The following is a 25,519-nucleotide window of genomic DNA, read 5'->3' as shown; positions in this document are numbered from 1 at the left end:
AGTTTTAGATATTTAAATAAAGCAAGATCGTTGCCGCCAGCGGCTGCTAGCGGTAAACGATGGGGTTGATTATCTCTTCACGAGAGTAGATTCAATGTGCTCGTAGACAAAGAGCATCGGAAGTCTACTGCCCCTAGTTAATCGTAAAGCAAAGATCAAATTTATTGACTGTCATAAGCGCTTAAAAGTGCAATCAAAATGTCGATATCGCATGATAAAAGCAAAGCGCTAGTTATTNCCAATCAGTGGAACATTGGAGCCTTCATATGATGAGTTATCCTTATCCGACGAAAATGTTTTGCCCACGTTCAATGAAGAATTAGCCGCTTGGCTTGTTAAGTACAATATAAGTCACGCTGCAGGGAACGAGTTGCTTACAATGTTGCAGCGAAAAATTGAGCATTTACCTTTGGATGTTAGGACATTGAAACGCACACCGAAAGATCCTCCAACAGTAAAAATGGCGGATGGAGAATATGCGCACTATGGACTAAAAGACAGCCTAACAGATTTCATGCGTATACATAAGCCGGAATTATTGATATTGGAATTAAACTTTAACATTGACGGTCTTCCGATTTCAAAAAGCTCACAGAGAAGCGTGTGGCCAATTTTGGTCAATGTTACTGGTACAGAAGAGGTTTTTGTCGTTGGTATATTTTGTGGAAAGTCTCATCCAACAAATGTTGATAAATATTTGAGCGAATTTGTCGAAGAACTCAACGAGTTATTACAAAATAACTTCGTTTATAATGTAACTTGCCGAGCATTTATTTGTGATGCTCCAGCCAGAGCGATGTTACTAGGTGTCAAAGGACATACTGGGTATAGCTCTTGCACAAAGTGTTTTCAAAAAGGTGAAAGAAAAGATTTTAGATTAGTATTTCCTTATCAAAGTAATACAAATCGAGGAGAGTGTGACTTTCGACAGAGAAGTGATAAAGAACATCATAACGTAAAAACTATGACAGAACTCGAAAAATTGCCTATAGACATGATCAAAACATTTCCTTTGGACTACATGCATGTCGTTTGCTTAGGCGTTATGAAAGCCTTATTGAAGTCATGGATTAAGAAAAAAAAATCAAACTTATTCTTTGGATTCAAATAAAATTAGATCGTTCAATTTAGAATTTTTAAATGTAAGACATTGCATTCCTCGTGAGTTTTGCCGCAAACCGCGAGATCTTACTGAATTGGATCGATTTAAAGCGAGTGAATTTCGCCAATTTATGTTGTATACTGGACCTGTCGTTTTAAGGGGCATTCTAAATGATGAAAGATATGCCCATTTTTTGCTATTAAGCCTCGGTGTTCGCATTTTGCTATGTAAAATTGATTGTAAAAGGAACAATAATTGTGCCACTGAGCTTTTAAACGAGTTTGTGAAGAAAGTTGAGAGTTTATATAGTGAAAATTTATTAACCTACAATTTTCATTGCTTAACGCATCTGGCGGATGATTCATTACAGTTCGGTTCCCTTGAGACAATCAGCGCTTTTAAATTTGAGAATAAACTTGGAAAAATAAAATCACTTGTAAAAAAAAAGAATAACGTAACTTCTCAGTTATACAACAGAATTGTGGAGCAAAGCATAAATTCCAACCGAGCAAGCATTAAAAACAGTGTCAAGAAAAAATATATAAAAAATAAGAACTTCTACTTATCGGAAAGGGCACCTGACAATTTTTATCTTGTTGACAAGAGAATTTTCAAAGTGCATTCTGTCCACACTGCTGAAGAAGTCGTATATGGTGTTCGTGTTCAAGACTTAGAAAATTTGTTTGATAATCCCCTGCCGTCTTCCTTTTTTAATATCTATTGCACAAGAGATCTGAAGTACCACAACTCCATTGAAGTGTGTAAAATTGAGGATATAACTGCAAAGATTGTAGCATTGTCAAATATTGAGCAAAATTTGTACAGCTTTATTCCTCTTATCTCAGACCATGTCACATTCTAATTTTAAATACATTCATGCAACACCAACATTGCAGACTCGTAGTTCAGAGGAACTGCAAGAGACTCAAACGTTTGTTGTACTGCAGCCGATCCCAGTTGTTAATAATAATAAGCTAATAATAATAATTTAATAAGCTTATTAAGCTAGCTAGAGGAAACAGATTCCTGACAGATTCTTATTTACTTTTACTTTCAATTCAAAATTATTTGCAGAAACCTTCATACATGAGAATGGCGGTGATGAAGCGGAATATATAGCTGCATCGAAGTCGTTTTTCCAATTTGCCAATAATCGCATGAAATTAAAAGCTGCTGCACGCAACAATACATAATAATTAACTTTTTATGCTTAATGTTGTGTGTAATCATGAATTTATGTCTTTAATTTACGGTGTAAATAGGGAATACATATTTTAGCAAGTGTTGGCTATTTTCTTTGTTTAAAAAAATTTTTATAATTGTTTTATGAAAATATGGGTTACTATCTAAAAAACATGCAAATCAAATTGCAAAGCTTTGTACAACATTTATAACATTTATTTATCACTTTTCATGAAGACCCCTATAATATTTCGATGTTACTACATACATACATATGTTACATAAAGGGTTCTACAATAAGGGCGGGTAGATGTTAAACAATCTATGTATGAGTTATTAGTGAAATATCGTTTTAATAAAGGATTATAAAAACGTGTATTAAAAACTTTCGTTTCAATAGTTATAATAGGTTTATATTCGTGCGCTTATAAAAAGCTTTCTTTTGAAAATTTTTAATAATTTTATATTCATACGCTTATAGATAGTTTTTTTTAATACTTATTATAAGTTTATATTAATAAGCTTACGAAAAGCTTTCATTTGAACCTTTATTACAAGTTTACACTTTTACGCTTATAAAAAGCTTTCTTTTGAACATTTATTACAAGTTTATATTTCTACGCTTATAACCAATGTTCCTTTTCGATTATATTACGCTTACTTTCAAGCGTTTTATAAACAAAAAATCAACGTTTTGTAAGCTTAATGTTGATAATTGAAAACTTAAAAAAAACTTTCATTAAGTTTATTTTGCTTGTTGGGAATGCTTTACTTTAGATATAGCCATAAGTTTTGAAGCAATGTTTAAATATAAAGGTGGCTTTTCAATTCAAGGTTGCTTGAGAAGACGGCCATTAAAGGAGGAATCACAATGAAAGTATCACATATAATAACAAATTTGCAAACTTAAAAAACTGACGTGCAGTTCCACAAAATGGAGACATTTTGAATAAAATCGGCTGTGCTAGAGGTTTTAAACTATCGATAGTCAACTAGTACTATCGATAGTTTAGGCTTTTTTGAGAAACCCTATCACTACTCATCGATAGGGGGCAAAAAACAAAACTATCGACACTATCGATAGTTTGCCACCTCTAATAACTGTTGTATGTTTAGCTACATTCTTACACAAAATGTACTTTTTCTGAGGAAACCCTGTATTAATTTAAATACGCCATCAATAAAGCAAAAAATTGTAAGCATTAAAAGTGAAAATTTTATATTTCCCCTTTTTCTCAGATTTTCTTGAATTTCTCAAGAATTTTAAATTGTAGAGAAAAATAAATATTTAGACTACTTATGCATCAATTTTCCACAAAATCTACTCGTGCCATTTCCTCGAACACGCTCTTAAATATTAGACCCACAAATTGTACAAAACAGAGACTCGCATCGGGTTTATATTTGAATTTCGCAACNCATATGTACTTGGGTTTTTCCTAAATTATAATATCACAGCTACTATCTTTGGCGAGTTTTAGATATTTAAATAAAGCAAGATCGTTGCCGCCAGCGGCTGCTAGCGGTAAACGATGGGGTTGATTATCTCTTCACGAGAGTAGATTCAATGTGCTCGTAGACAAAGAGCATCGGAAGTCTACTGCCCCTAGTTAATCGTAAAGCAAAGATCAAATTTATTGACTGTCATAAGCGCTTAAAAGTGCAATCAAAATGTCGATATCGCATGATAAAAGCAAAGCGCTAGTTATTGACGAAGCGCTGGAAAGGACGGGTGAGTAAGTGGTGATCGATACAAATATAGTGAATTAAATAAAGAAGTGTGTTCTGGATCAAATTACATCGGCTTTTGACCTTCTATAAGAACGATTAATCATATTTGCTCATATTTTCGTTTTTGTTAACGGGTAATGCCAACGCATTATGTTCGCTGCTATGTAAATTCATAATTTTTAGTTAACTTTAGTAACTCAGAGCGCACAGTGGTCAATAAATGGGATTTAATGTTCATAATTCACTGGAGCCTTCATTTCTCAACAGATTTGATTAATTATTTTTTTAAATGAAAGCTAATAAAACTTGCAAGAGACTAGTTGAGCCCAATTTTCGAATTTTTATTTGTTTGTATTAAATTTTTTAGTGCAAAGTGCAGAAATTGCGCCAATTTTGAAGAAGACCGATTCTCCTGTTCCAGCTAATAAAAGTTTCATAATAAAAACTAGTTAAAAATAATTGCAGGGTTCTCCTAAAACAAAAAATAAATAAAAAGTAATAATTTGAAATGTTATAAAAAAAATGTTACCAAAAGTATTTTTTTTGTTTTTAGTTTTTATAAAAATTTTAGTTATGCAGTTTTATAGATTACTAAATTTTAGTATAATAAAGTGCAAGTTGTAAGTCGCTAAGAGTTCGCGTTGATTTTTAATAACATAAAAACACGCTTTTATTTCCCATTTAGCATGCAGATGTGCTCGAAATGTTAGCGAAAAAAATATTAAAAATCAACGCCAACTCTTAGCGACTTGCAACGTGCACTTTATTATACTAAAATTTAGTAATCTATAAAACTGCATACCTAAAATTTTTATAAAAACTAAAAACAAAAAAAATAATTTTGGTAACATTTTTTTTATAACATTTCAAATTATTACTTTTTAATTTTTTTTTTTTGTTTTAGGAGAACCCTACAGTTGTTTTTAATTAGTTTTTATTATGAAACTTTTATTAGCTGGAACAGGAGAATCGGTCTTCTTCAAAATTAGCGCAATTTCTGCACTTTGCACTAAAAAATTTAATACAAACAAATAAAAATTCGAAAATTAAGCTAAACTGGTGTCTTGCAAATTTTATTAGCTTTCATTTAAAAAAATAATTAATCAAATCGGTTGAGAAATGAAGGCTCCAGTGAATTATGAACATCAAATTCCATTTATTGACCACTGTGGAGCGGTAGGAAGTTTATGTGAAGTGCAAGGTTTAACATCCTCAACATCAACACATCAAAAAAAAAAACAACAACCCAAAAATCAAGTAAAGCTAAGTCAACTTAAATATATTAAAATATTTTTTGTAGGATCTGGAAGATTCAATATTTGTATAATTCTATTTTCTGGGATGGTGCTTATAAATGTTGTGCTCGAAGCAATTGGTATTAGTTTCGCACTGCCGGTTTTAGAGTGCGATTTGAATTTGTCACACCAAGAGGCGGGCGTATTGGGGGCTGTGTCCTTTGCCGGCGTCATAGCGAGTTCACACTTTTGGGGATTTTTAGCCGATACAACGGGTCGCAAGCGTATAATACAACCGGCTCTTTTACTTGGATATATTGCCACCATATGCTCAAGTCTGTCTCCTAATTTTATAACATTCGCCATTTTGCGATTTTTAAATGGAATATTGTAAGTACATACATACATACATACATCAGTGTTGGGAAATCTGTACAAAAACTGTACTTTTCGACTGTAAATTGTATCGACTTTTTAATTTGCTGATATATTTTCTTAGTACATGCATACATAGATTCTCTTCAAGACCAATGATTTGATGGTATTCATAACATTAACATATTTTACACTTTTAACATAAATGTGTATTTACCAAACAAATTTTTTTAAGTTATTATGAATGGATAAAAGAGACATCTTCTTTGAATTCAGTACTAAAACTGGACATTTTAATAGTATTTCAAGTGCTTATCAAGACTTTACGACACGCACATATTGACAAGATTGGCCATTTATCTTAAAATTATGTAATTTGAATTATTCTTTATAAAAATGCATTTTATACTTTAACTAAACCCGTATAAATCCAAGGTTCAATCTTTGCGCAACATTAAAAAATCAACAAACTTTCGTAAAAATTTCGAGCCTTTTAATTAGATTTCCTACATATTTTGAGTATGCAGTTTTCTAGCCCGATCAATTTAAATAAAGTGCAAACTAAAGTTGAATGAGCTAAAAAAATGCAAACTATTAAAACAAAAAAACAATTGAAATAGAAAGCTCGAAATTTTTACGAAAGTTTCTGATTTTTTTTTTATGTTGTTCAAAGATTTAAACTTATTTTCATACAGTTTTTGTTACGGAATAAACTATGTTTTTATAAACAAATTATTAAAATTAAAAAGTAATAAAATAAATACTCAAATCTAGTCAATAGGTGAGTGTCGCAAAGTTGTGATATTTAAGAACATCTCTTTCTAATTAACGACGGCATCGTTTCTATATGAAGCTGATTTCGAAATTTTGTTTCAATAAGATTTGGTAACGAAAATATTCTTTCAAAACTTGCCTAGGAATGTGAGGTTGATAGCACACCTTGTGCTGTGTTATAATGGTTCGTTCAAAACCTTTTTTCAAAACTTACAAAGGCAAAAACGAGAAGGCGATGACAAAAAGAGAATAAAAAAATGTCCCGCAGTGAATATTCAGAGCTATATATTTATTTATAGTACTCAACAAAATTGTACTAAAAAGTACTGCGTAGTAGGAAAGTATATAGTAAATAAAACTGTATCAAAAATGTACAATTGTACCAAAAATGCCAACACTGACATACATTACATAGTTATTGTATTTACATATGTACATGTACAAATTTAAACGTATTTTAATTACAATTTTCGCAGAGTTTCGGCTGGTTCGGCAACAATATTTGCTTACGTCGGCGAGTTTCACTGCCATAAACACCGTAATCGCGCAATACTTGGTAGTGCTTTAATAAGTGCGACTGCCGCTATATTCTTTCCCATCATCGCATTTGTTTTCATCAACCAAGACTGGGAGTTTTACGTACCATACATCAATATAACTTTCAAACCATGGCGTTCCTACATACTCGCCTGTGGTTTACCAGGCTTTCTGTGTGGTTTAGTAATGTTCTTTTTGCCGGAGAGTCCAAAGTATTTGCTTTCATCGGGAAGAGCAGATAAAGCCGTGGAGGTGCTAGAGCGAATATACCGAATAAATTCGAAAAATAACGCTACAGCGCCCATTTTTCAAGTAAGTCTAATAATTATAGAAGCTTATTTTCATTATGTAATTTTTTTATCTTTAAAAAAGTAAACTATATTTTTTTCTATATACAGTGAACCGGCTACGAGTTATTTTTTGTTTTTTCTTTTGATTTTATGCATTTTTTCCATATGACAAATGCAATTTATAACAACTTGCTTAAATTTTTTTAAGTTTTTTTTGTTAACGGTCCTGCGAAATTTCTGTCATTAAATGTTCACATTCATAAGGAAAAAAACTAAAATGTTTTTATTAAAAACCTAAGAAACACCAAGTCGGTGATGCTCTATCTTTTGGTCGCGTTACCGACTTCCGGTTTTGCCCGAATGTGGTTAAACTGCCCGGAAGTCCATTTTTCTCCATACACGTTTTTCCCATAGATTCTCATTCTGCGGACAAAAATAAATAACTTTTGTCGGAAACTTTTTTCTGGAATAGACTACCGGTTTAAATAATGCACTTCCGGTCTGTTTAACCAACTTCCGGTCGAAGCCCGAAGTAGGAATACAGCCAAAATATAGAGCAACCCCGACTTGGTAATTCATGTTTTTACATTTTCACATACATAAGTATTATATTGGTTTCAAAAGTGGTAAATGGTAAAACCATCTACACTAATGGTTTAAAGATAGGGAAGAAGAGATCCCACTAAATATTTTAGTTAAGGACTTTCTACATTTGATTAACGATAGGTGAAACTTGCTTTCATCTGCGGGTTTCCTAATGTAAAGGCACAGGCTACATAGGCGCCTATGCAAGCACAGGCTACATAGGCGCCAGCCTATGGGCCCCCGCCACTTGAAAAATTAACAAGTAATTTTTTGAAAAAAAAAAACAAATTCAATTCTCATATAAAAAAAAAATATATATATATATATTTCATGATCCAATGATCGGATCTAAACCAGATTAATATGGGACCAATTCTGGGACGCTACCTTTCCGATGCAAAAAGAATTATCGAAACCGGTTGGCGTGGTCCAAAGTTATGCGGTAACATACATAAAAAAAAATAAAAAATAAAAAAATGTAAGAAATAATATTCCGACGAACTGATAACCTCCTCCTTTTTTGGAAGTCGGTTAAGAAAGGAAAGAAAAAATTACAAAAAAAAAAGTGAAAATATTATATACACTTAGGTCTCTTTTATGGTTTTTTTTTCGTTGTAGCGATTTCGCAATTTTGAGAGTTTGTACAACTTTTTTTCAGTGTGCAAGAGACAATGCTTCTGATAAATAACACAGGTTTACAAAAAAAAAAAGCTTATGCATATTAAACCAAACCTATACATCCCTATGTTATTCGACACGCTGAATCCGAATCCGAAGTCCGTTGGTCTCCACCACGTCAGGTTCGTGGTCAGTTGAAGGTCAAGTAGGGAAAAATTCATTGAGTAAACCTGAAAATTCATCGGAATTTGACCTTGGGATGACCTTGGCATGACCTCCAGATGACAATAAAAAAAAATATTTGGAAATGCAGTTAACCTAATGAAGATCCTGCAGAAAATGAAGTATTTAATTGAGTAATTCGGGGGTTGAAAGTAAAAAAATTTACGTAAATTTCATGCGTTGAAACTAAAAATTTCTATTGTGGACTTCCATTTTAGTGTTACTAGTAAATTGATCCGTCTTGTGTATTAATTTCTTGTAGTTATTGTCCTCATATTTGAATATATATCCCGCGGCAAAATTATACTATTACCCGGGCATTTCTGGCTAGTATATTTCAGGACGAATGGATAAGGATTGAGCCAAGAGCTTGTGTGAGCAAATCCAATTTTTGGCAGCCAATGTCAGTTACGCGGTTTTGCAGAATTACGATACGCGGTTTTGTACTTTAAACGACGATATGTATATGTATATATGAACACATGTATGCATAATACGAGAAAACTTTTTGAAGTGAAAACACTTAGAAAAAGACCAATCCCAGAATAAAAGTCAAGGTGAGTACGTACATAGATAAAGAAAAGGATAAAGGCAAAGGTAGAAATAAAAACAAAAACAAAGTTGCGTAAAGATAAAGGCAAAAATGAAGACCAAGGTAAATTTAAAAACTTTACTTATATAAGGGCAAAGGTGAAGGGGAATATGTATATGAAGAATATGATAAACATAAAAATAAAAACAAAGATAAATATAAAGAAAAATATGAGGATGAGGTTACCGTAAAAAGTATAGATGAATATAGAGGGAGAAAGATTAAAATAAAGGTAGTTGTAGAGAAAAGGATATAGATAGAGGCGCAGAAACTCAATCTGGGAACCATTTGGGGATTTTGGAGATTTTCGGGACATATCGATATAATAATCGATATTTTGTTAGTTTTGTTATCGATATTGCTATCGATATTTTCGGACTTATCGAAATAATTCGATTTTTTTATCGATATTTTTATTGATTTTGTTATCGACTTTTTTATTGATTTTATTATCGATTACTTATCGATTTTGTTATCGATTCTGTTACCGATATTTTTATCGGGTTTGTTGTTGATTTTGTTATCGATATTTTTATAGATTTTTTTGTCGGTATTTTAATCGATTTTGCCATCGATATTTTCGGAACTTATCGATATAATGATCGCTATTTTTATCGATANAATCGATTTTGGTATCGATATTTTCGGAACTTATCGATATAATGATCGCTATTTTTATCGATATTTTTATTGATTTTGTTATCGACTTTTTTATTGATTTTATTATCCATTACTTATCGATTTTGTTATCGATTTTCTTACCGATATTTTCATCGGTTTTGTTATTGATTTTGTTATCGATAATTTTATCGATTTTGTTATCGATATTTTGATAGATTTTGTCGATTTTGTCATCGATATTTTCATTGGTTTTGTTATCGATGTTTTTATTAATTGTGTTAACGATTTTGCTATCAATATTATCGCTTTTGTTATCGATGTTTTAATCGATTTTGTAATCGATATTGTTACTAATTTTGCTATCGATATTTTCGGAACTTATAGATATAATGATCGATATTTTTATCGATTTTGTTATCGATATTTTTTATCGATTTTGTTATCGGTTGTTCTATCGATTTTGTTATCGATTTTGCTATCGATATTATTACCGATATTGCTATCGATTTTGTTATTGACTTTGTAATCGATTTTGTTATCGACTTTGTCATCGATTTTGTAACAGATTTTGTAATCGATTTAGTTATCGATATTTTTAGCGATTTTGTTTTCGATTTTGCTATCGATATTATTATCGATTTGATATCGATATTTTCATCAATTTTTTTATCGATGTTTTTATCGATTTTGCTATCGATATTACTATCGCTTTGTTATAGATATTTTTTTCTTAGTGTGTGCTTTCGTTTTTAACTTGGATATACCAATATCACCATACCACGTAATTTACTTTTAAATTTAGCGGCTGTATCGGAGCCTGCAAACCAAGACGAAGGCGCTGGACTGTCCCTTTTTTAATTAAATTAAATAAAGAAAATATATACGTTTTTCTTTTTAAAATAATAATAACTAATAACCACAAGAAAACTAAAACAAAAAACAATAAAATCAAAACAAATTTAATTAGAAAAAGAAAAAATTAAACAAAAATTAAAAAAATATATTATCATGGAAAAACCTAATCGTAATTTNGCAATAAAATCAAAACAAATTTAATTAGAAAAAGAAAAAATTATATCTAAAACAAAAATTAAAAAAATATATTATCATGGAAAAACCTAATCGTAATTTTTAATTGTACGGTTAGGTTATGTTTACAACTTTAAAAATCGAAAGTCTGGAGGAGATCCGTGTTCGCTGTTTGCCTTAGTACTCCCAGGTGTGCCCGCACCACTGAAAGAGCCTATGGGCCTTTCTGGCCCTGCCTCTATGCATCGCTGTATAATCATTCACTTCTTGTTAAAATAATATTTACACTACTTTTAATTCCTCCAACATTTGCAGGACATTTCCTTGCTACCAGATGCCGATACACCGATTGTGAAAAAACAGGAAGTCGAAAAGGTAAATGTAATAGTGTCCATAATGAAATCGATGTGGAAACAAACAGCGCCACTTTTTATGAGAGAACACATACGAAAAACACTCCTATCTAGTATCATATTGTACATCTTATTTTTTAATGCCCATGGCGTATATATCTGGTTCCCGTACATCGTTAACCTTACAATAAAATACACAGAGAAAACTTCGGAACCGGAAAGCCTTTGTAACATTATCGAAATCGCACAATCGGGAAATCTTACAGTCGCAAATGACAATGTAAGTGCAACAATAGTTTTTCATGCTTCCTAAGGCTTTAAATAATATTTCTCCAACACAACGATAGGTGGATAGCTGTGTTACGCACTTGGAACTTTCGACATATAAACACACTTTATTTCTGGAATTCATTTATGTATCGCTACTGTTAATAGTTATGTATGCCATCAGCAAATTTGGTCGAAGGCCCATTCTTTGTAAGTAGTTATATTATAAAGTACATAGTTATGAACATAGAAGCGATTACCATATCTATATGCTCATTTTTTTTTTTGCAGTTGCGATTCTCTTTGTAAGTGGAGCTTGTGGCGTTGTGGCTTTCTCTATCAAATTGCCTCTTCTGGCTATATACCTCTTTGTGGTTAACCTTTGCTGTGGCCTGGGCACTACAGTGGTCAATGCAATTGTAGTGGAAATATTTCCAACGAATTTAAGGTATATGCACGAATTGATCATTTTTGAAATACATACATACATCTTAAAAGCTGAAAACAATTTGAATTTGAAAAATTTCTTTCAGAGCTATGGCGGTTTGCATTTCTCTCATGATTGGTCGTATTGGCAGCGTCTCTGGATCTAGTATTTTGGGTGCACTCATCAAGACACATTGTGAATTAGCTCTCTTCAGCCCATCAGTGGCGCTTATAATTGCGGGCGTTTTGGGCTTGTTTGTACCAAAAGCAAACGTGTCAACAAAAGCAAAAGATGACGCAGAAAATAGCGCGTAGTCAAAGCCTGGCAGGGGTTAATACCAAAATACGTACATACATAAGAAATGAAGAATTAATTAAAACAAAAAAATTAAGAAACTTACCTAAATAATATACAAGCAAAATAGTATGTATGTATTTATGTACATACAAAGGTACTATGCAGTGTTGCTACACATGGGATATTCCTACCAAAACTGGTAGGTTTTTTCCATTTCGTAGGTTGGTACACTAGATTGGATTTTGGTAGGTTCCGCGAGAAAAAATACAGAGGTAGGCATGGCGAAACGAATATACATAGAAGGTGGCGCAGACTGTGATACTGCTAACTCTCTCTTGAAAATTTTGACAGAAGGGTGACGTCATAGCTGATTTTGTTCATTGCCTGACTCATATACAAAAAATATACATACTGACAGATCTCTCTCACCTCTCTCCACCGGCAAATCTGTGATGACGCCATATTCACGTTACTCTCCCAAATTTCACATCAATCAGCGCAATCTTGTATTCTATCGGTCTTGAGAGGTAGGCACTCGAAGTGTTACCAATTAAAAATGCTATAGTTTTGCCAATTTTTTTTATAAAATCAGTGCATCTTAAAATTTAGGTCGAATTTTAAGAGAGGTGATTGAAGTCAATTTCCGTGACTTGATAGTCACAGTTGCTGTACTCCACCCCCACTCTCCCGACGATTGTGGCGTGACCTTTGCAAGTTGTTCGCAGCTTGTTAGACGCACTGTGTCGTAGAGCGCTTTTAACTGCGATACTTTGAACATATAAGTCAATAGGTGGAATATCAAGCAGGGTCTCTAGCGATGCCTGGGGCGTTGAATAAATCGTCCCCGTTGTGCATAAGCATGCTTGTCGTTGCACCTTTTGCAAGTTAAGTAGATGGGATTTGGTGTCAACCGCCTGCCACCATACCAGCGCGCCATAGGTGAGGATAGGTCTAAACACCGCCGTATAAATCCAATGTATTATCTGCGGTCGCAGACCCGCCTTTTCCAATAGTAGCGTTGCAGGAGTAGAGCGCATTGGGCGCCTTCTTTCTCCGCTCTTCGGTGTTCCTTTTCCAAGAAAGCTTAGAGTCGAGAATAACCCCCAAAAACGTTGCTTCTTTTGACAATTCCAGATATGCTCCATTGAGGGGCGGAGGTCGGAAATTGTCTATTTTATATCGCTTGGTGAAGAGGACAAGTTCGGTTGTAGTGGGATTGACCCCTAGACCGTTTCGTTATGCCCACCCTGTCAGATAGTTAATTGCAGATTGTAGAATTTCGCTGACAGTGAAGAGAATTTTCCCACGACCAGAATGACTAAGTCATCCGCATAAGCAACGACCTTAGCGGCTTTCGATGACGGAGCAAGAATTCGTTCAGCACGAGGTTCCACAGTAGGGGGATAACACCCCTCCCCCCCGCCTCCCCCTTGAGGTGTGTCACGTGTGGCTGTTTTCCTTGCTTCTGATTTTCCCAAGGAGCTATTGATGCTTCCGGTTCTCAACATATTGTCAATCCAGAGAGTGATCATTGGGTCCAGTCCTACGGCCACCATGAAGGCGCCACGTCCCAGAAGGCTGCCAGCGCATATTCCTTGTGGTTCAGTGCTTGCTATATACTCCTAACAACCTCGTGCAGGGCTGTTTCAACCGACTTACCCTTACGGTAGGCATGTTGAGCCTCGCTGAAGTTCACGGGAAGACGGCGTTGCGTGATCTGCAGACTCAGAAGCCTCTCCATTATTTTGAGAAGAAATGATGAGAGGCTGATTGGTCTGAAATCTTTTGCAGCGCAGTGGCCCACATTTCCTGCTTTGGGAATGAAGACCACTCTCTCCTCCCTCCATGGCTTTGGGATATAGCTTAGGAGGAGACTCGCCCTATAGATTGTCGTTAGCCAGGGGGTTACCGTGGCGCCTGTTCGTTGTAGCATGGCTGGAAAGATTGCATCCGGACCCGGAGATTTGTAGGGTTGGAAGGATCTGATAGCCCAAGCTACTTTATCTGCAGTGATGATTTCGTCCACTGAACTGCCTTGCGTGTGGGTACTAGGGTGGTCTGTCACAGGAGTTCCTGTGTGCAGCCAGGGAATTGGATGTCCATAAGGTGTTGCAGTGTTTCAAGGCTCTTTCGGTGTGCTCTCCTCCTGGAGGAGCCGGGTTTTTCGAGATGCACCTTCTTAGTCGCGCGGCTTCAGTAGTAGTTTCGATGTCCTCGCAAAATTTGGACCACGAAACCTTCTTTGCTTTCTTTATCTCTTTCTTGAACGCATTGAAGTTGCGACGATATTCGTTCCAGTCCCAGCGTTCTTAGAGAACTTCGCTTTATTGAAAGCTTTCCTAGCTACTATCCTGAGCCGCCTTAGTTTGGCTGTCCACCACCTTGGGTGGCGCTTAGAAGGTTTTGTCCTACGGGACAGGTTGCTACGTAACATTCGTTGAGAGACTTCGTAAAGGCAGGGGACCGCTCCCTCCAGTTGGTCTGCTGAAATTGGCTCCACCGTGTACGGGGGACGCGTTCCAGACATCAAGTGGCTGAATTTGTTCCAATTTGTCCTACAATGATTTCGATAAGGTTTTCGTGTCGGCTTGCTTAGGTTAATGGAGAATACGATGCGACAGTGATCAGAAAAACTCGATGTTTAAGACCTTACTAAGTTTTGGAATACAAATTACAAAAAATTGTTGATTCTCACAAAATAAACCATCTCGTCGCAAAGAAAAATATTTTAAAAATAGTTCTTGAAAAACCTCCATTTTTTTGAACCACGTTTTTTATAGATTTAAACAAGGATTACGATGGTATAATTTTAAATCCCTAATTTACTGGTCTTCACTATGCCCGTTTCTTAGCTTTAAAATGACGTTAAGATGAAGTCTCTACGATGGGCAGAACCCGAGATATAACGAACAAAGAAAAAAGCGAAAAAAACAATTCCTCGAACACGTGTTAGCTTATTTCATGTATAGAACCCATAAAAAATTTGAAGCCAATCGAAAGTGTGAGACCAAATTTGGTGTCCGATATGAGAAAGAATGTCACATATATGCTCATTCGTTTACATTAACTTTCCAAAGGGCTTTGCGATTATATAAATCTAAACGTATGATAAAAAGACGGGGTGTGGTAATGATTAAAAACAAAAAATATTTGCAAACATGTATATCATCATATATATAGGATATTCGGCAAATGACAGACTATCAACTTTACCTGACTTACTTGGTGCGGTCTGTGACAATACTTTTTTTACATTTTTGGCATCTTATTGAGGTTTTCTGATGACAAGCGCCACAGCCGGTCCCAATTCTTTGTTAGAACTATGCGTAAACCTTTTTTTTTTTTAGTTTGGGCGAATAAAGTTGTCGTAATTCTTCTCCTGAACGATAAGTGATGCATTGTTCCGCAACTATGTTTATGAACCAGCCAGGCATTTCGTACAGCCATTTTCACACCGTAAGTTATTAGGTGAAAATACCATTTCTTTCATCAATAATTTGGTCTGAACAGTCGATTCCCATGTCTTCTTAAAACTTTTTACGATACGAATTTTCTTCGACTTGGGAGTATTGCTTGTTGAAACTTATCGAGATTTGTTCCAAATGCATCCGATTCTCGGGCAATGGTATGTTGTCACTGGAATCCCATTGATCATCGAAATCAGTTTTCGAAAAAAAGACGTGTATAAGCGGCTAGAATACTGCTTTTGATTTGCGAAACCGCTAGAATCCTCGTCGGTAATGTCTGCATGTGCATTTATTGCTGGAAATAATGCTATGCTATGGAAGTCTATATTATCATCCTCTAAAAGAATCCAAGCTTGATGCAGACAACCGTCTGTAAGAAATTTCCTACATATAGCACACCTAATTTTGCGCTAATACAAAAACAATATTACAACACGAAAACAAATTCGACATGCATAAAACAATCGAAGAATATATCATATATACGAAACCAAAACAAAACGTTGGTTTTTTATATCTGAATAAATAAATCTTTACTTACCGTGCAACGAAACTTGCAAATTTTAGTAAAAAAATTACCAAAACGTACTGTCGCCAGCAAGGTGTAGGCAAACACTAACTATTAAAAAAAATTTTCTCTTGTAAAATTTTCAATTTGGTTTACAAGTACAGCGCTTCGGAAATAGTGCCACAAAAGAAAATATCTGAATTCATATTCGCTTTATTTCTTAAATTATCCAACTTAAAACTAAATTCACAGGTACGACTCTACTGCATGTTTGCGTGCACAAATCTAATTCATCAAAACTCTCATATACAACTCGTTACTTGTACAATAGGGTGGTCCAAAAACAGTAAAGTCGGAATTGTAATGCTCCCACCCTCTAGCATTGTTCTATATTGGAAAAAAGTATACCCCTATTTTTTTTTTTTTTTTTAAATCAAAAAATATTTAGAGGTCAAAGTTTCCATGAATTTTATATGGAAAAATGTAATTTTTCGTAGAAATGGTATAAAATTCTTAAGTCAATATTAAATCAAATATTTTTCGATAGGAAAATTCGGGGTGTTTGTGAGTTTTTGGCGGACCTATAAATTATAGTTGCAATAAAAAAATGGTTAAATAAACAATTGGGTATAATTATTGGGAATCTCCTGCAGATAAACAGAGTTTTCTGGTAGAAAAATATTGATTTTTAACTATTCTATACCATTTCTAAGAAAAGTTGTATTTTCCCCATATAAATTACATGGAAAACTTTGGGCGCTTTGAGCAATCTCCTAAATATTTTTTGATTTAAAATAAAAAAAATAAGGGTATATTTTTCTCGGTATAGAAACAATCCTAGGGGGTGACAGCATAAAAATTCCGACTTTACTTTTTCACATGCATTTTTTGGACCACCCTTGTACAATCACTATCCAAATTATATTTGCGAACTATTTTAATTCACCACAATCAGCAATAACTATTTTCTTCATGGGTCCACCGCTCGCGCAACCCAAAGCCTCCATAGCTTTAACCACGTCCATGCCTTGAATAACCTGCCCAAAGACTACGTGTTGTCCGTCCAACCAAGCTGTCTTCACAGTACAAATAAAGAACTGTGAGCCATTAGTGTTAGGGCCAGCATTAGCCATAGACAGTATACCAGGACCAGTATGCTTCAGTTTAAAGTTCTCATCTTTAAATGTTGTACCATAGATAGATTTGCCACCAGTGCCGTCATGATTCGTGAAATCGCCCCCTTGACACATGAAATTCGGTATTACGCGATGAAAAGTGCAACCCTTATAACCAAAACCCTTCTTTCCGGTACATAAGGCGCGAAAATTTTCAGCGGTCTTGGGAACAACATCTTTACGGAGCTGGAAATATTTATACAAAATTGGCAAGCACGATTTCATTAAATAGTTCTTTCGGATTACAACAATTAGGAACGATTGATGCCAACTATGTAGTGTCTTCTAAAAAGCAATAACTGCATGCTCGATCGTTATGCCATGTGAGAGGTAATTCAGATGAATTAATGTTTTTCCGGGTATATGTTTTATAGTGCTAGTGAGGCCTTACAGTCTTTTTTTTATATCAAAATAATCAAACATTTTTATTAATTAAAGCAATTCATAACATACCACCACAACAACAACCAAACCAAAATCACAGAATATTTATATGAATTTGTAAAACTAGAAAAACTAAAATAGCACAAATTCACTCCGATACGCCAGAATTAGCAATTACAATCTTGCGCTTTGTCTTGCCAGAATCCGAACCGAAACCTTCAATTTGCTTCACTATATCCAAGCCTTCGACAACTTTGCCAAAAACAACATGCTTATTATCCAGCCATTCAGTCTTTTCAGTGCAAATGAAAAATTGTGAACCGTTAGTATTCGGGCCAGCATTGGCCATGGATAGGATGCCTGGTCCTTCGTGTTTCAATGTGAAATTCTCGTCTTTAAATTTGGTACCGTAAATCGACTTGCCACCAGTGCCATTATGATCGGTGAAATCGCCACCCTGGCACATAAAATTCGGAATGACACGATGGAAGGTGGAGCCTTTGTAACCATATCCCTTTTCACCAGTACATAAAGCTCGAAAATTTTCACAAGTTTTTGGTACAACATCTGTGCGAAGCTGCAAATTGGGAGTTTTGAAACACATTTAGCATTTTTTTTTATTAATTCAAATTACTAATTAATTAAAAAACAAGCGACGCTGAGGCTAAATTTTACTAAAAACGGGGTACGACGAATAATACTGCAATGCGGCCATATATCGCTCGTTTGATGGAAGAAACAAACAGAATCAACAGAATAAAAGAAAACAAAAACAGTAGAATCGCGGAAAAGTTAACTCGCGGAAAAGTTAATCGCTCGGCTAAGTTAACCGAATTTAACTTTTGGGTTAACTTTTCTGAGCTGATACATTATTCAAACCAACTATTTACTTGGCAACAAAAACAAGCCCGAGCTCAATTTCTTTACGGGTATTCCCTGAGTTTATTTTTGTCGTGCGTTTGAGTTTGTGAATTGTGTATTGTTTGTGTGTTTAAAAATGTCAACAAAGAGGAAAAAGTCATCGAAAATCAGATTAAATCTACATCAAAAAGCTGAGATTGAAAAAAGTGATAGAGGTATTTACGGAAATCGATTGGCGGATTATGGTGCATCTAAAGCGGGCATCTCAAAGATAAAGAAAAACGTCATGAAATTTTGGAGAAAGTGGCGAGCACATATGAAGAAGAAAACAAGAAAACTCTCCATGTGCTGGTGCAAATTAAATCCAAGTTCCTTTTTCGTAATGATGAAAACTAAGTAATTGAAATAAATTTAGCGTGTTATTTCCTAAAACTATATTATATTTGTTGACCTTCGCAAAGCGCTTAGAAAAGTTAATTCGAAAAAGTTAATTGCCCTTGGAACATTTCGGTTAACTTTTTCGAGATTCTACTGTATGTACATATGTACGTAAAAACGGCGGCCGACCTCAATTTTTGTAACCGCTTCACAAAAAGGAGAAAGGTTATCAATTCGTCGGATATATATATATATTTTTTTATATGTTACCGCATAAATTTGGACCACGTTAACCGATTTCTATAATTTAAAGGAAACGTGTTACCTCACAGGTGGTCCCATATTAATTTGGTTTAAATCCAGCCATCGGATCAGGAAGAAATTAACGATAATCTCACATTTTTATATGAGAACTGAATTAAGTTTTTTTTGCTTAAAAATTACTTGCTTTTTATAATAAATTGACCCGCCCAATTCTGTGTTTTCTCGATAAATTATTTGTAACGAAATTTTATCAGGATTTTTATCGAGTAAAAGCTCTCATCGCATTCTGTGTCAATATTTATAAAATAAAAAGCTCCACGATTTCCACATCAGGGGAACTGATTTCCACATCGTCGCCTGGGTAAAAGATTGTCGTAAGCGCCACTTTGACGATTTTTAGTTCTAGATGCAGTTATATATTTTGAAATAAGGTCTTTCGATTGGTTTATCAGTTTTTAGATATCTCCTTTAGTTTCCGAGATATTGACTACAATTTTTTCGAAAATTTAGTAAAAATTTAGTTAGTGATGCAGCCATATTAAACTAATCAACATCTTAAAAATGGCGTTCTCCATTTTTGGATATCTCCTTTAGTTTCCGAGATATTGAGTAAAGTGTCCTACAAATTTTGATCACATTCTGTCGTATTTCATACAAAGTGGCTGCCAAATTGTGGACAAATGACGCTTACGACAAAATTTTACTAAAGAAAATCCTTCATGTACTCAAAACTAATTAACAATAAACATTAAAAATTAAATAATTTAAGAATTTTGTGAACCAGTAACCTTTTCAGAGACTTTGGAGGAAATCTATCTTCGCGTTTTTGAGAAATTGCATTCCAAACTTCAATCGCGATTTCCCACAACCTGCCGAAATTAGCACACGACAATATTTTACCCAGGCAACGACATGAGTGGAACTGATTTCATTGTCACATATGAAAAATATGAATTTAAAAGCAAAAAAGCTTTTGACTGCTGTAGCCGAGTAGGTAGAGATGTCGGCTGTAATATATTATATTCTGTGTGCCGCAGGTCCAAATGCCGGAACATGCAGTAAATGATAGAACAATTTTTTTAATATACATACAAAATTTATACGTTTCATATGAAATATCAATTTGTCAATAGCATTTTCAATCTTGATAATTTATCAAGAAAAGAGCTTTTGATTTCTGTGCTAGAATACCAATTCTTGATAAATAATATAAAATTTACAATTATAAATATTTTTAATTTATCAAGTGCACATTATCGGGCTGTAAATATAAATCTGTAAACTTTGTGTGATAAGAAAATAATTAGTTTTTGGGGCAGCTTTACTCTTTTCCACTTTGTTGAACATTTATAACCAGAATGTTTTCATCTAAATGAGTGTTTGATAGCAGATTTGTTCTCTGAATCTACCTTTAGCATATTTCTTATATTATTTAGTTATTCACTTTTGTTCAAGGGGAAAAATCTGACTAAAAATTTTAAATGCGTTTCTCCAATAAACCAGCGACATGCTTGTGCATACCATGTATGATAGGTTAAAATAAAAACAGGGGNAAACCAGCGACATGCTTGTGCATACCATGTATGATAGGTTAAAATAAAAAATGGCTGCAAAAAGTGACTATTCCTTATCCTCGCTTTACGCCTAAGCGAACCAGTTTTAATTGCTTGCTAAGAAATAAAACAAAAAATTATGATTATTCTAATAGAGTTCCAAATTGAATTTTTATTATTCGCTCTTTGATAGAAAAAAATCTGCAGGAGAATCATTAAACAACTCGTGTTTCCAAATACTTTACTAGAAAGTTGAAGTACTGATAAATTTAAATGCGACAATGCTGCTCGAGTGTTGCATTATTCTTATTATTAGCTTGCTTTCTTATTTTCATGTAGTTATGCAGTTTAGTATATTATAATTAAAAACGCTGTTTAAAGCGCTCCACTCTCAGCGACCACAATCTTCTTGCTTGTCTTGCCAGACTGTGAACCCAAACCTTCAATAGCTTTAACTACGTCCAGACCTTCGACAACCTTGCCGAAAACAACATGCTTGTTGTCCAACCAAGCTGTCTTCACAGTACAAATAAAGAACTGTGAACCGTTGGTGTTGGGTCCAGCATTAGCCATTGACAAAATACCGGGTTCGGTGTGCTTCAAGGTGAAGTTCTCGTCAGCAAACTTAGCGCCATAGATGGATTTGCCGCCAGTGCCATTGTGGTTTGTGAAATCGCCACCCTGACACATGAAGTTGGGGATGACACGGTGGAAACAGGAGCCTTTATAACCGAAGCCTTTTTCGCCGGTGCACAAGGCACGGAAATTCTCAGCAGTTTTGGGCACAACATCAGGACGGAGCTGTAATACAACAATGCAATTTAATTAGTATGTAAGCTTTTGGTTAGGATATTTGGCATTCTTTACTTAGTACACGGACACATCACACAAAGTTAATTAGAATTCCATTTTGTAAACAATAATATTCTTGTAGCAGCCCTGGAGTCTCTCAACACACTATGCACTCGAAATCAGATCACTTTGCAAACATACTACATATTTATTCAGACGAATTCATGCATTCTCAAAGCAAAACCACACTTTTTTAATAATCCAACCAATTTTATTAATTTAGTTTTACTTTTAATCTTATCCAAAATGCATGCACATACATGTGTATGTATGTACATTAAATTTCATACTATTTCTACATACATTCGCATTTACGTTTATTATTCTCATTCCAATTGCCCAGAATCTTCGATAACAATCTTTTTCGATGTTTTACCCGACTGACTACCAAGTGCCTCTATACGTCTAACAACATCCATGCCCTGTACTACTTGGCCAAACACGACATGTCGGTTATCCAACCAAGTAGTTTTTACAGTACAAACAAAAAACTGTGATCCATTTGTGTTTGGGCCCGCATTAGCCATTGATAAAATACCAGGGCGAGTATGTTTAAGTGTGAAATTTTCATCATCAAATTTGTTTCCGAAGATTGATTTGCCTCCAGTACCATTGTGTTGTGTAAAATCACCGCCTTGGCACATAAAATTCGGTATGACTCGATGAAAGGATGAACCCTTATAGCCAAAGCCCTTTTCACCAGTGCACAGCGCCCGAAAATTCTCAGCCGTCTTAGGTACAACATCTGTGCGAAGCTACAAGTATGATGGTAGAAAATTGTTGGTAGAGAGTTGCAATTAGGAAACTCCTGCTGACTTTTTAGATACTATTTACTATACACATATTCAAACTTATGGTTAGCTACCCAGTAGATAATTTCAGGAGTTAAAAGCCCTTCTGAAAGGCCTTCTTGAGAGTCAAGAGGCCTTCCACTTTACATTCGTCTCTCCTCTTTTTTATATGCAGTGGCACAAATTGAAGGTCTTCTTCTTTCGCTACCCACAGAAGGCATCCCTTTAGGGTACGTCTCTTAGAATGGCTTCACTTAAGAAGGCCTACCTAAATTATCTTCTGGGTATGTCACAAAGAATCTCATATTTCTGACTCATTTCAACTATTTGCAATCATAAATTTAATAATTAACAAAAATTAAATGAAAAAATAACAAATACACAACACCTATTATTGCAAACTTCACATACATACATTTGCACCTAAGTATACTTTTTTATACTGCATACATGCATAACAAACAATGTACATACATATGTACAATATGTACATATGTAGTGTATATGCATATATGATGAACAACATATACCTGTTCTAATATATGACATCAATCCGGCATTACGTAAGCTTTCTTTCAAAGGCGAAATTTAAGCCACATGAAAAAAAAAATCAAGCCAAATTGTGACTCAATTTTACAACTTAACACAGTCCAACAAATTCAAACTTTATGCTATAATTGTGAAAGAGTGCATCATATAGCCATTCTCACTGAACAAAGTTATAGTCTAGGTCGTCTGAGTCTTGTTTTACTTGCGCTCAAAGCTTAAGGCGTCATGCGAGTCTGCATTGCGAACACAAATGCTTTGCTTATAGCTCAGTTATGCATACTTTGCACTGCTATTCCATCTTTACATAAAAATCAAAATCCAACAGAATTCTACATATGTAAGGCTGTGCGATGGGTAACCGCTTACACGCAAGGATCTTTTAACAGATTCCTTATGTGGCAACTCCCACACAACGCCAAGTAAGCATAACTGAGGTATTACAGAAAAATATTCATCATCACAAATTAGTGGTGTGCGAACAACAAAACTTCCGCATATCTCGTATTTAAACAAAAAAATTTAAATTGAAAACAAGTTATTTAAAAAGAAATTTTTAAAGACATGCTTTAATTTTTCTTAATTTCTTGTGTGATTTAAGGGAATACGAGAATTGTGTTGTTTGAAAACCACTTAACATTTGTACTCTTTAAAAAAAGTATGAAAATCGTTTAAAAGGTAGCGAAGGATGGGTTTTGCTGGGTCAAATCACGAGTATGAAATATTTATCTTTTTGAAATAAACAATTTTTAAAATTAAAGCCCTATCTCCACCCCTAAGGATTGTTCTATACCGGAAAAAAGATACCCTTCATGGTATAGAATTTTCGAAAACCAATATTTTTCGATTGGAAAACTCTGCTTCTCTTCAGGAGCTTTCCAGTATTATTACCCAATTGTAACCAAGTTTTTTAAGTCTTTAGATCTTATAGGACCGCCAAGAACCCCAGAAAATGCAATGGGGAACCAATAAAAAATCTTTAATAGCAAAAATGGTTAAATAAACGAATTAATATTATTACACCGTGCGACAGTCAATTTTACACAAGAAGAAATCAATATGTTTACAAAACTGGGGGCCAAATATAGTGAAACTGCGTTTTTAGTTTTTCTCTCTGACGTCAAGACTTTTTTTAAAGCACTTTGAAATTACTAGAATATGATTGAATGAAAAAATTATTTAAAAGATGCGGTGCATTGTAGAATATTAATATAGGTATCAATTAAAAGGAAAAATTCTGTGGAAAAATAATAATTTTTGGGTGCACCAGGACGAATAAGTATTGAAAATGCCCTTTTAAAACTTTATCTTGAATATCCTTGGAAATTTCCAATATTCCGTCCTTCTAACGTTATTAGTTCTATTCAACAATTTTTATTGAGCTCGAGGCCATTTTTTTTTTTATTAAAACTTATTGTGGAAAAGCAACAATAATTTGAAAAAATGGTAGAAGTGATAGCTATTTCGGAAATCTCCACATTTCCTCATCAGACCTCTTTCAGTAGGATTCGAACCGACGATCCCACTGACTCAGCCAGTTGCCTACGCACTGTGCTAAGTTCGCCTTATTAATTCTTGTTGCTTATTTCCAATATTTTCACTTGTTAAGCCAACTTTTATGAGAATCCAATTTCAAAGTTGAACAAAAACTGAATTTCTACAAAATTTTCTATTGTTTAAATACGGTTTGAAAACGAATATTTCAGGTAACAGCCTACCTTGTTCTTTTCAAAATATATTTCAAATAGTTATTTTCAAAAAAGTATTTAAATTATTTATGAATAGTTTTTGAAACAAAATACAACGTAATAATTATTAAGTTATATAAAACAAAATTTTTGGGTTTAAGAAAGTTTAAGTTTTCTGGTAGCCTTTATAACGATAACAATTTTTCAAAAATCGGTTAGTAATTTTTTTGTTCAAATTTATTTTCCTTATAAAAAAAATATTTTTTGCTTTCAAGTGTTTGTTCTCAAATTTTTATACACGAAGTATACAAACGCGCATATTAGAAGAAAGATTTGATTGCGTTAACAAAAATTTCAATTTTTTAAAAATCTGTTAGTAATTTGTTTGTTGAAAATATATATTTTTTTATATAAAAAATTTATTTTTTCCTTTTAAATGTTTTTTCTCAAATGTTTACATACAAAGTGTACAAATATGCATATCAGAAGAGAAGAAGGGGGTCTTATCACGTTTACAAGGATACCAACTTTTTAAACATCGGTTCAAAATTGTTTGAAATATAAGGTTTTTAATTTTTCGAAGATCCGACCTTTGCCCCTTATAGCACCTATAATATAAGTTAGCAAAAAAAAGTTATATACCATTTAAATAAGAGCAAAAGGAGATCGATCTACGACTGTATTTTTAGTTTTTTAGTTATTTACATATAATAATAAAAAATAATTTTTAGCCAAAGATTCTATTTTGAACTTCGAAGAACCATAGCTCGATTTCTTAGGCTAACTTCGAAAATCGGAGAAATTTAATAAAAAAA

The 25,519-nt window shown here is 34.0% G+C and overlaps 4 protein-coding genes and 1 long non-coding RNA gene across 6 annotated transcripts in view; 2 read left to right on the top strand and 3 right to left on the bottom strand.

The window, feature by feature from the left end:
• Positions 1–3,952: 3,952 nt before the first annotated feature.
• On the top strand, positions 3,953–12,295 carry LOC108368394 (synaptic vesicle glycoprotein 2B-like). The gene is made up of 7 exons (XM_017623246.1): positions 3,953–4,016; positions 5,316–5,640; positions 6,876–7,248; positions 11,209–11,526; positions 11,594–11,723; positions 11,805–11,961; positions 12,047–12,295. The coding sequence occupies exons 1-7, from the start codon at positions 3,956–3,958 to the stop codon at positions 12,252–12,254; spliced, it is 1,572 nt and encodes a 523-aa protein (XP_017478735.1). The 5' UTR covers positions 3,953–3,955; the 3' UTR covers positions 12,255–12,295.
• A 4,110-nt stretch (positions 12,296–16,405) lies between these two features.
• Positions 16,406–17,710, bottom strand: LOC108368392 (peptidyl-prolyl cis-trans isomerase-like). The gene is made up of 2 exons (XM_017623244.1): positions 17,111–17,710; positions 16,406–16,531 (listed from the first exon to the last, which is right to left on the bottom strand). The coding sequence occupies exon 1, from the start codon at positions 17,610–17,612 to the stop codon at positions 17,145–17,147; it is 468 nt and encodes a 155-aa protein (XP_017478733.1). The 5' UTR covers positions 17,613–17,710; the 3' UTR covers positions 16,406–16,531; positions 17,111–17,144.
• A 126-nt stretch (positions 17,711–17,836) lies between these two features.
• On the bottom strand, positions 17,837–19,270 carry LOC108368393 (peptidyl-prolyl cis-trans isomerase-like). The gene has a single exon (XM_017623245.1). It carries the CDS (start codon positions 18,373–18,375, stop codon positions 17,920–17,922), a length of 456 nt encoding a protein of 151 aa, XP_017478734.1. The 5' UTR covers positions 18,376–19,270; the 3' UTR covers positions 17,837–17,919.
• A 1,483-nt stretch (positions 19,271–20,753) lies between these two features.
• On the top strand, positions 20,754–21,078 carry LOC108368389 (uncharacterized). Its single transcript, XR_001848358.1, has 2 exons — positions 20,754–20,807; positions 20,865–21,078. It is a non-coding gene; the product is annotated as an uncharacterized LOC108368389 (long non-coding RNA).
• The window catches only part of LOC108368387 (peptidyl-prolyl cis-trans isomerase-like), an 18,866-nt gene continuing 14,317 nt past the window's right edge, over positions 20,971–25,519 (bottom strand). The window contains exon 2 of one of the 2 annotated variants that reach the window (XM_017623240.1): positions 20,971–21,628. In XM_017623240.1, coding sequence (XP_017478729.1) covers positions 21,203–21,628 — 426 coding nt within the window. In that variant the 3' untranslated portion in view covers positions 20,971–21,202. Of the gene's footprint in view, positions 21,629–21,907; positions 22,435–25,519 lie in introns of those variants that run through there. The other variant, XM_017623239.1, reaches the window with a different exon arrangement.

The sequence above is a fragment of the Rhagoletis zephyria genome, unplaced genomic scaffold (genome assembly GCF_001687245.7).
Source record: "Rhagoletis zephyria isolate East Lansing unplaced genomic scaffold, Rhagoletis_zephyria_1.1 Rzeph_scaffold_03097, whole genome shotgun sequence".
NCBI lineage: Eukaryota > Metazoa > Arthropoda > Insecta > Diptera > Tephritidae > Rhagoletis > Rhagoletis zephyria.
This window is presented reverse-complemented; position numbering and strand designations above follow the sequence as displayed.

Coding starts and splice junctions, on each gene's coding strand:
- LOC108368394 (XM_017623246.1), top strand. CDS start 3,956: ATGTCGATATCGCATGATAAAAGCAAAGCGCTAGTTATTGACGAAGCG. Junction 4,017..5,315: donor CGAAGCGCTGGAAAGGACGG/GTGAGTAAGTGG, acceptor TATTTTTTGTAG/GATCTGGAAGATTCAATATT. Junction 11,724..11,804: donor TGGTCGAAGGCCCATTCTTT/GTAAGTAGTTAT, acceptor TTTTTTTTGCAG/TTGCGATTCTCTTTGTAAGT.
- LOC108368392 (XM_017623244.1), bottom strand. CDS start 17,612: ATGAAATCGTGCTTGCCAATTTTGTATAAATATTTCCAGCTCCGTAAA.
- LOC108368393 (XM_017623245.1), bottom strand. CDS start 18,375: ATGTGTTTCAAAACTCCCAATTTGCAGCTTCGCACAGATGTTGTACCA.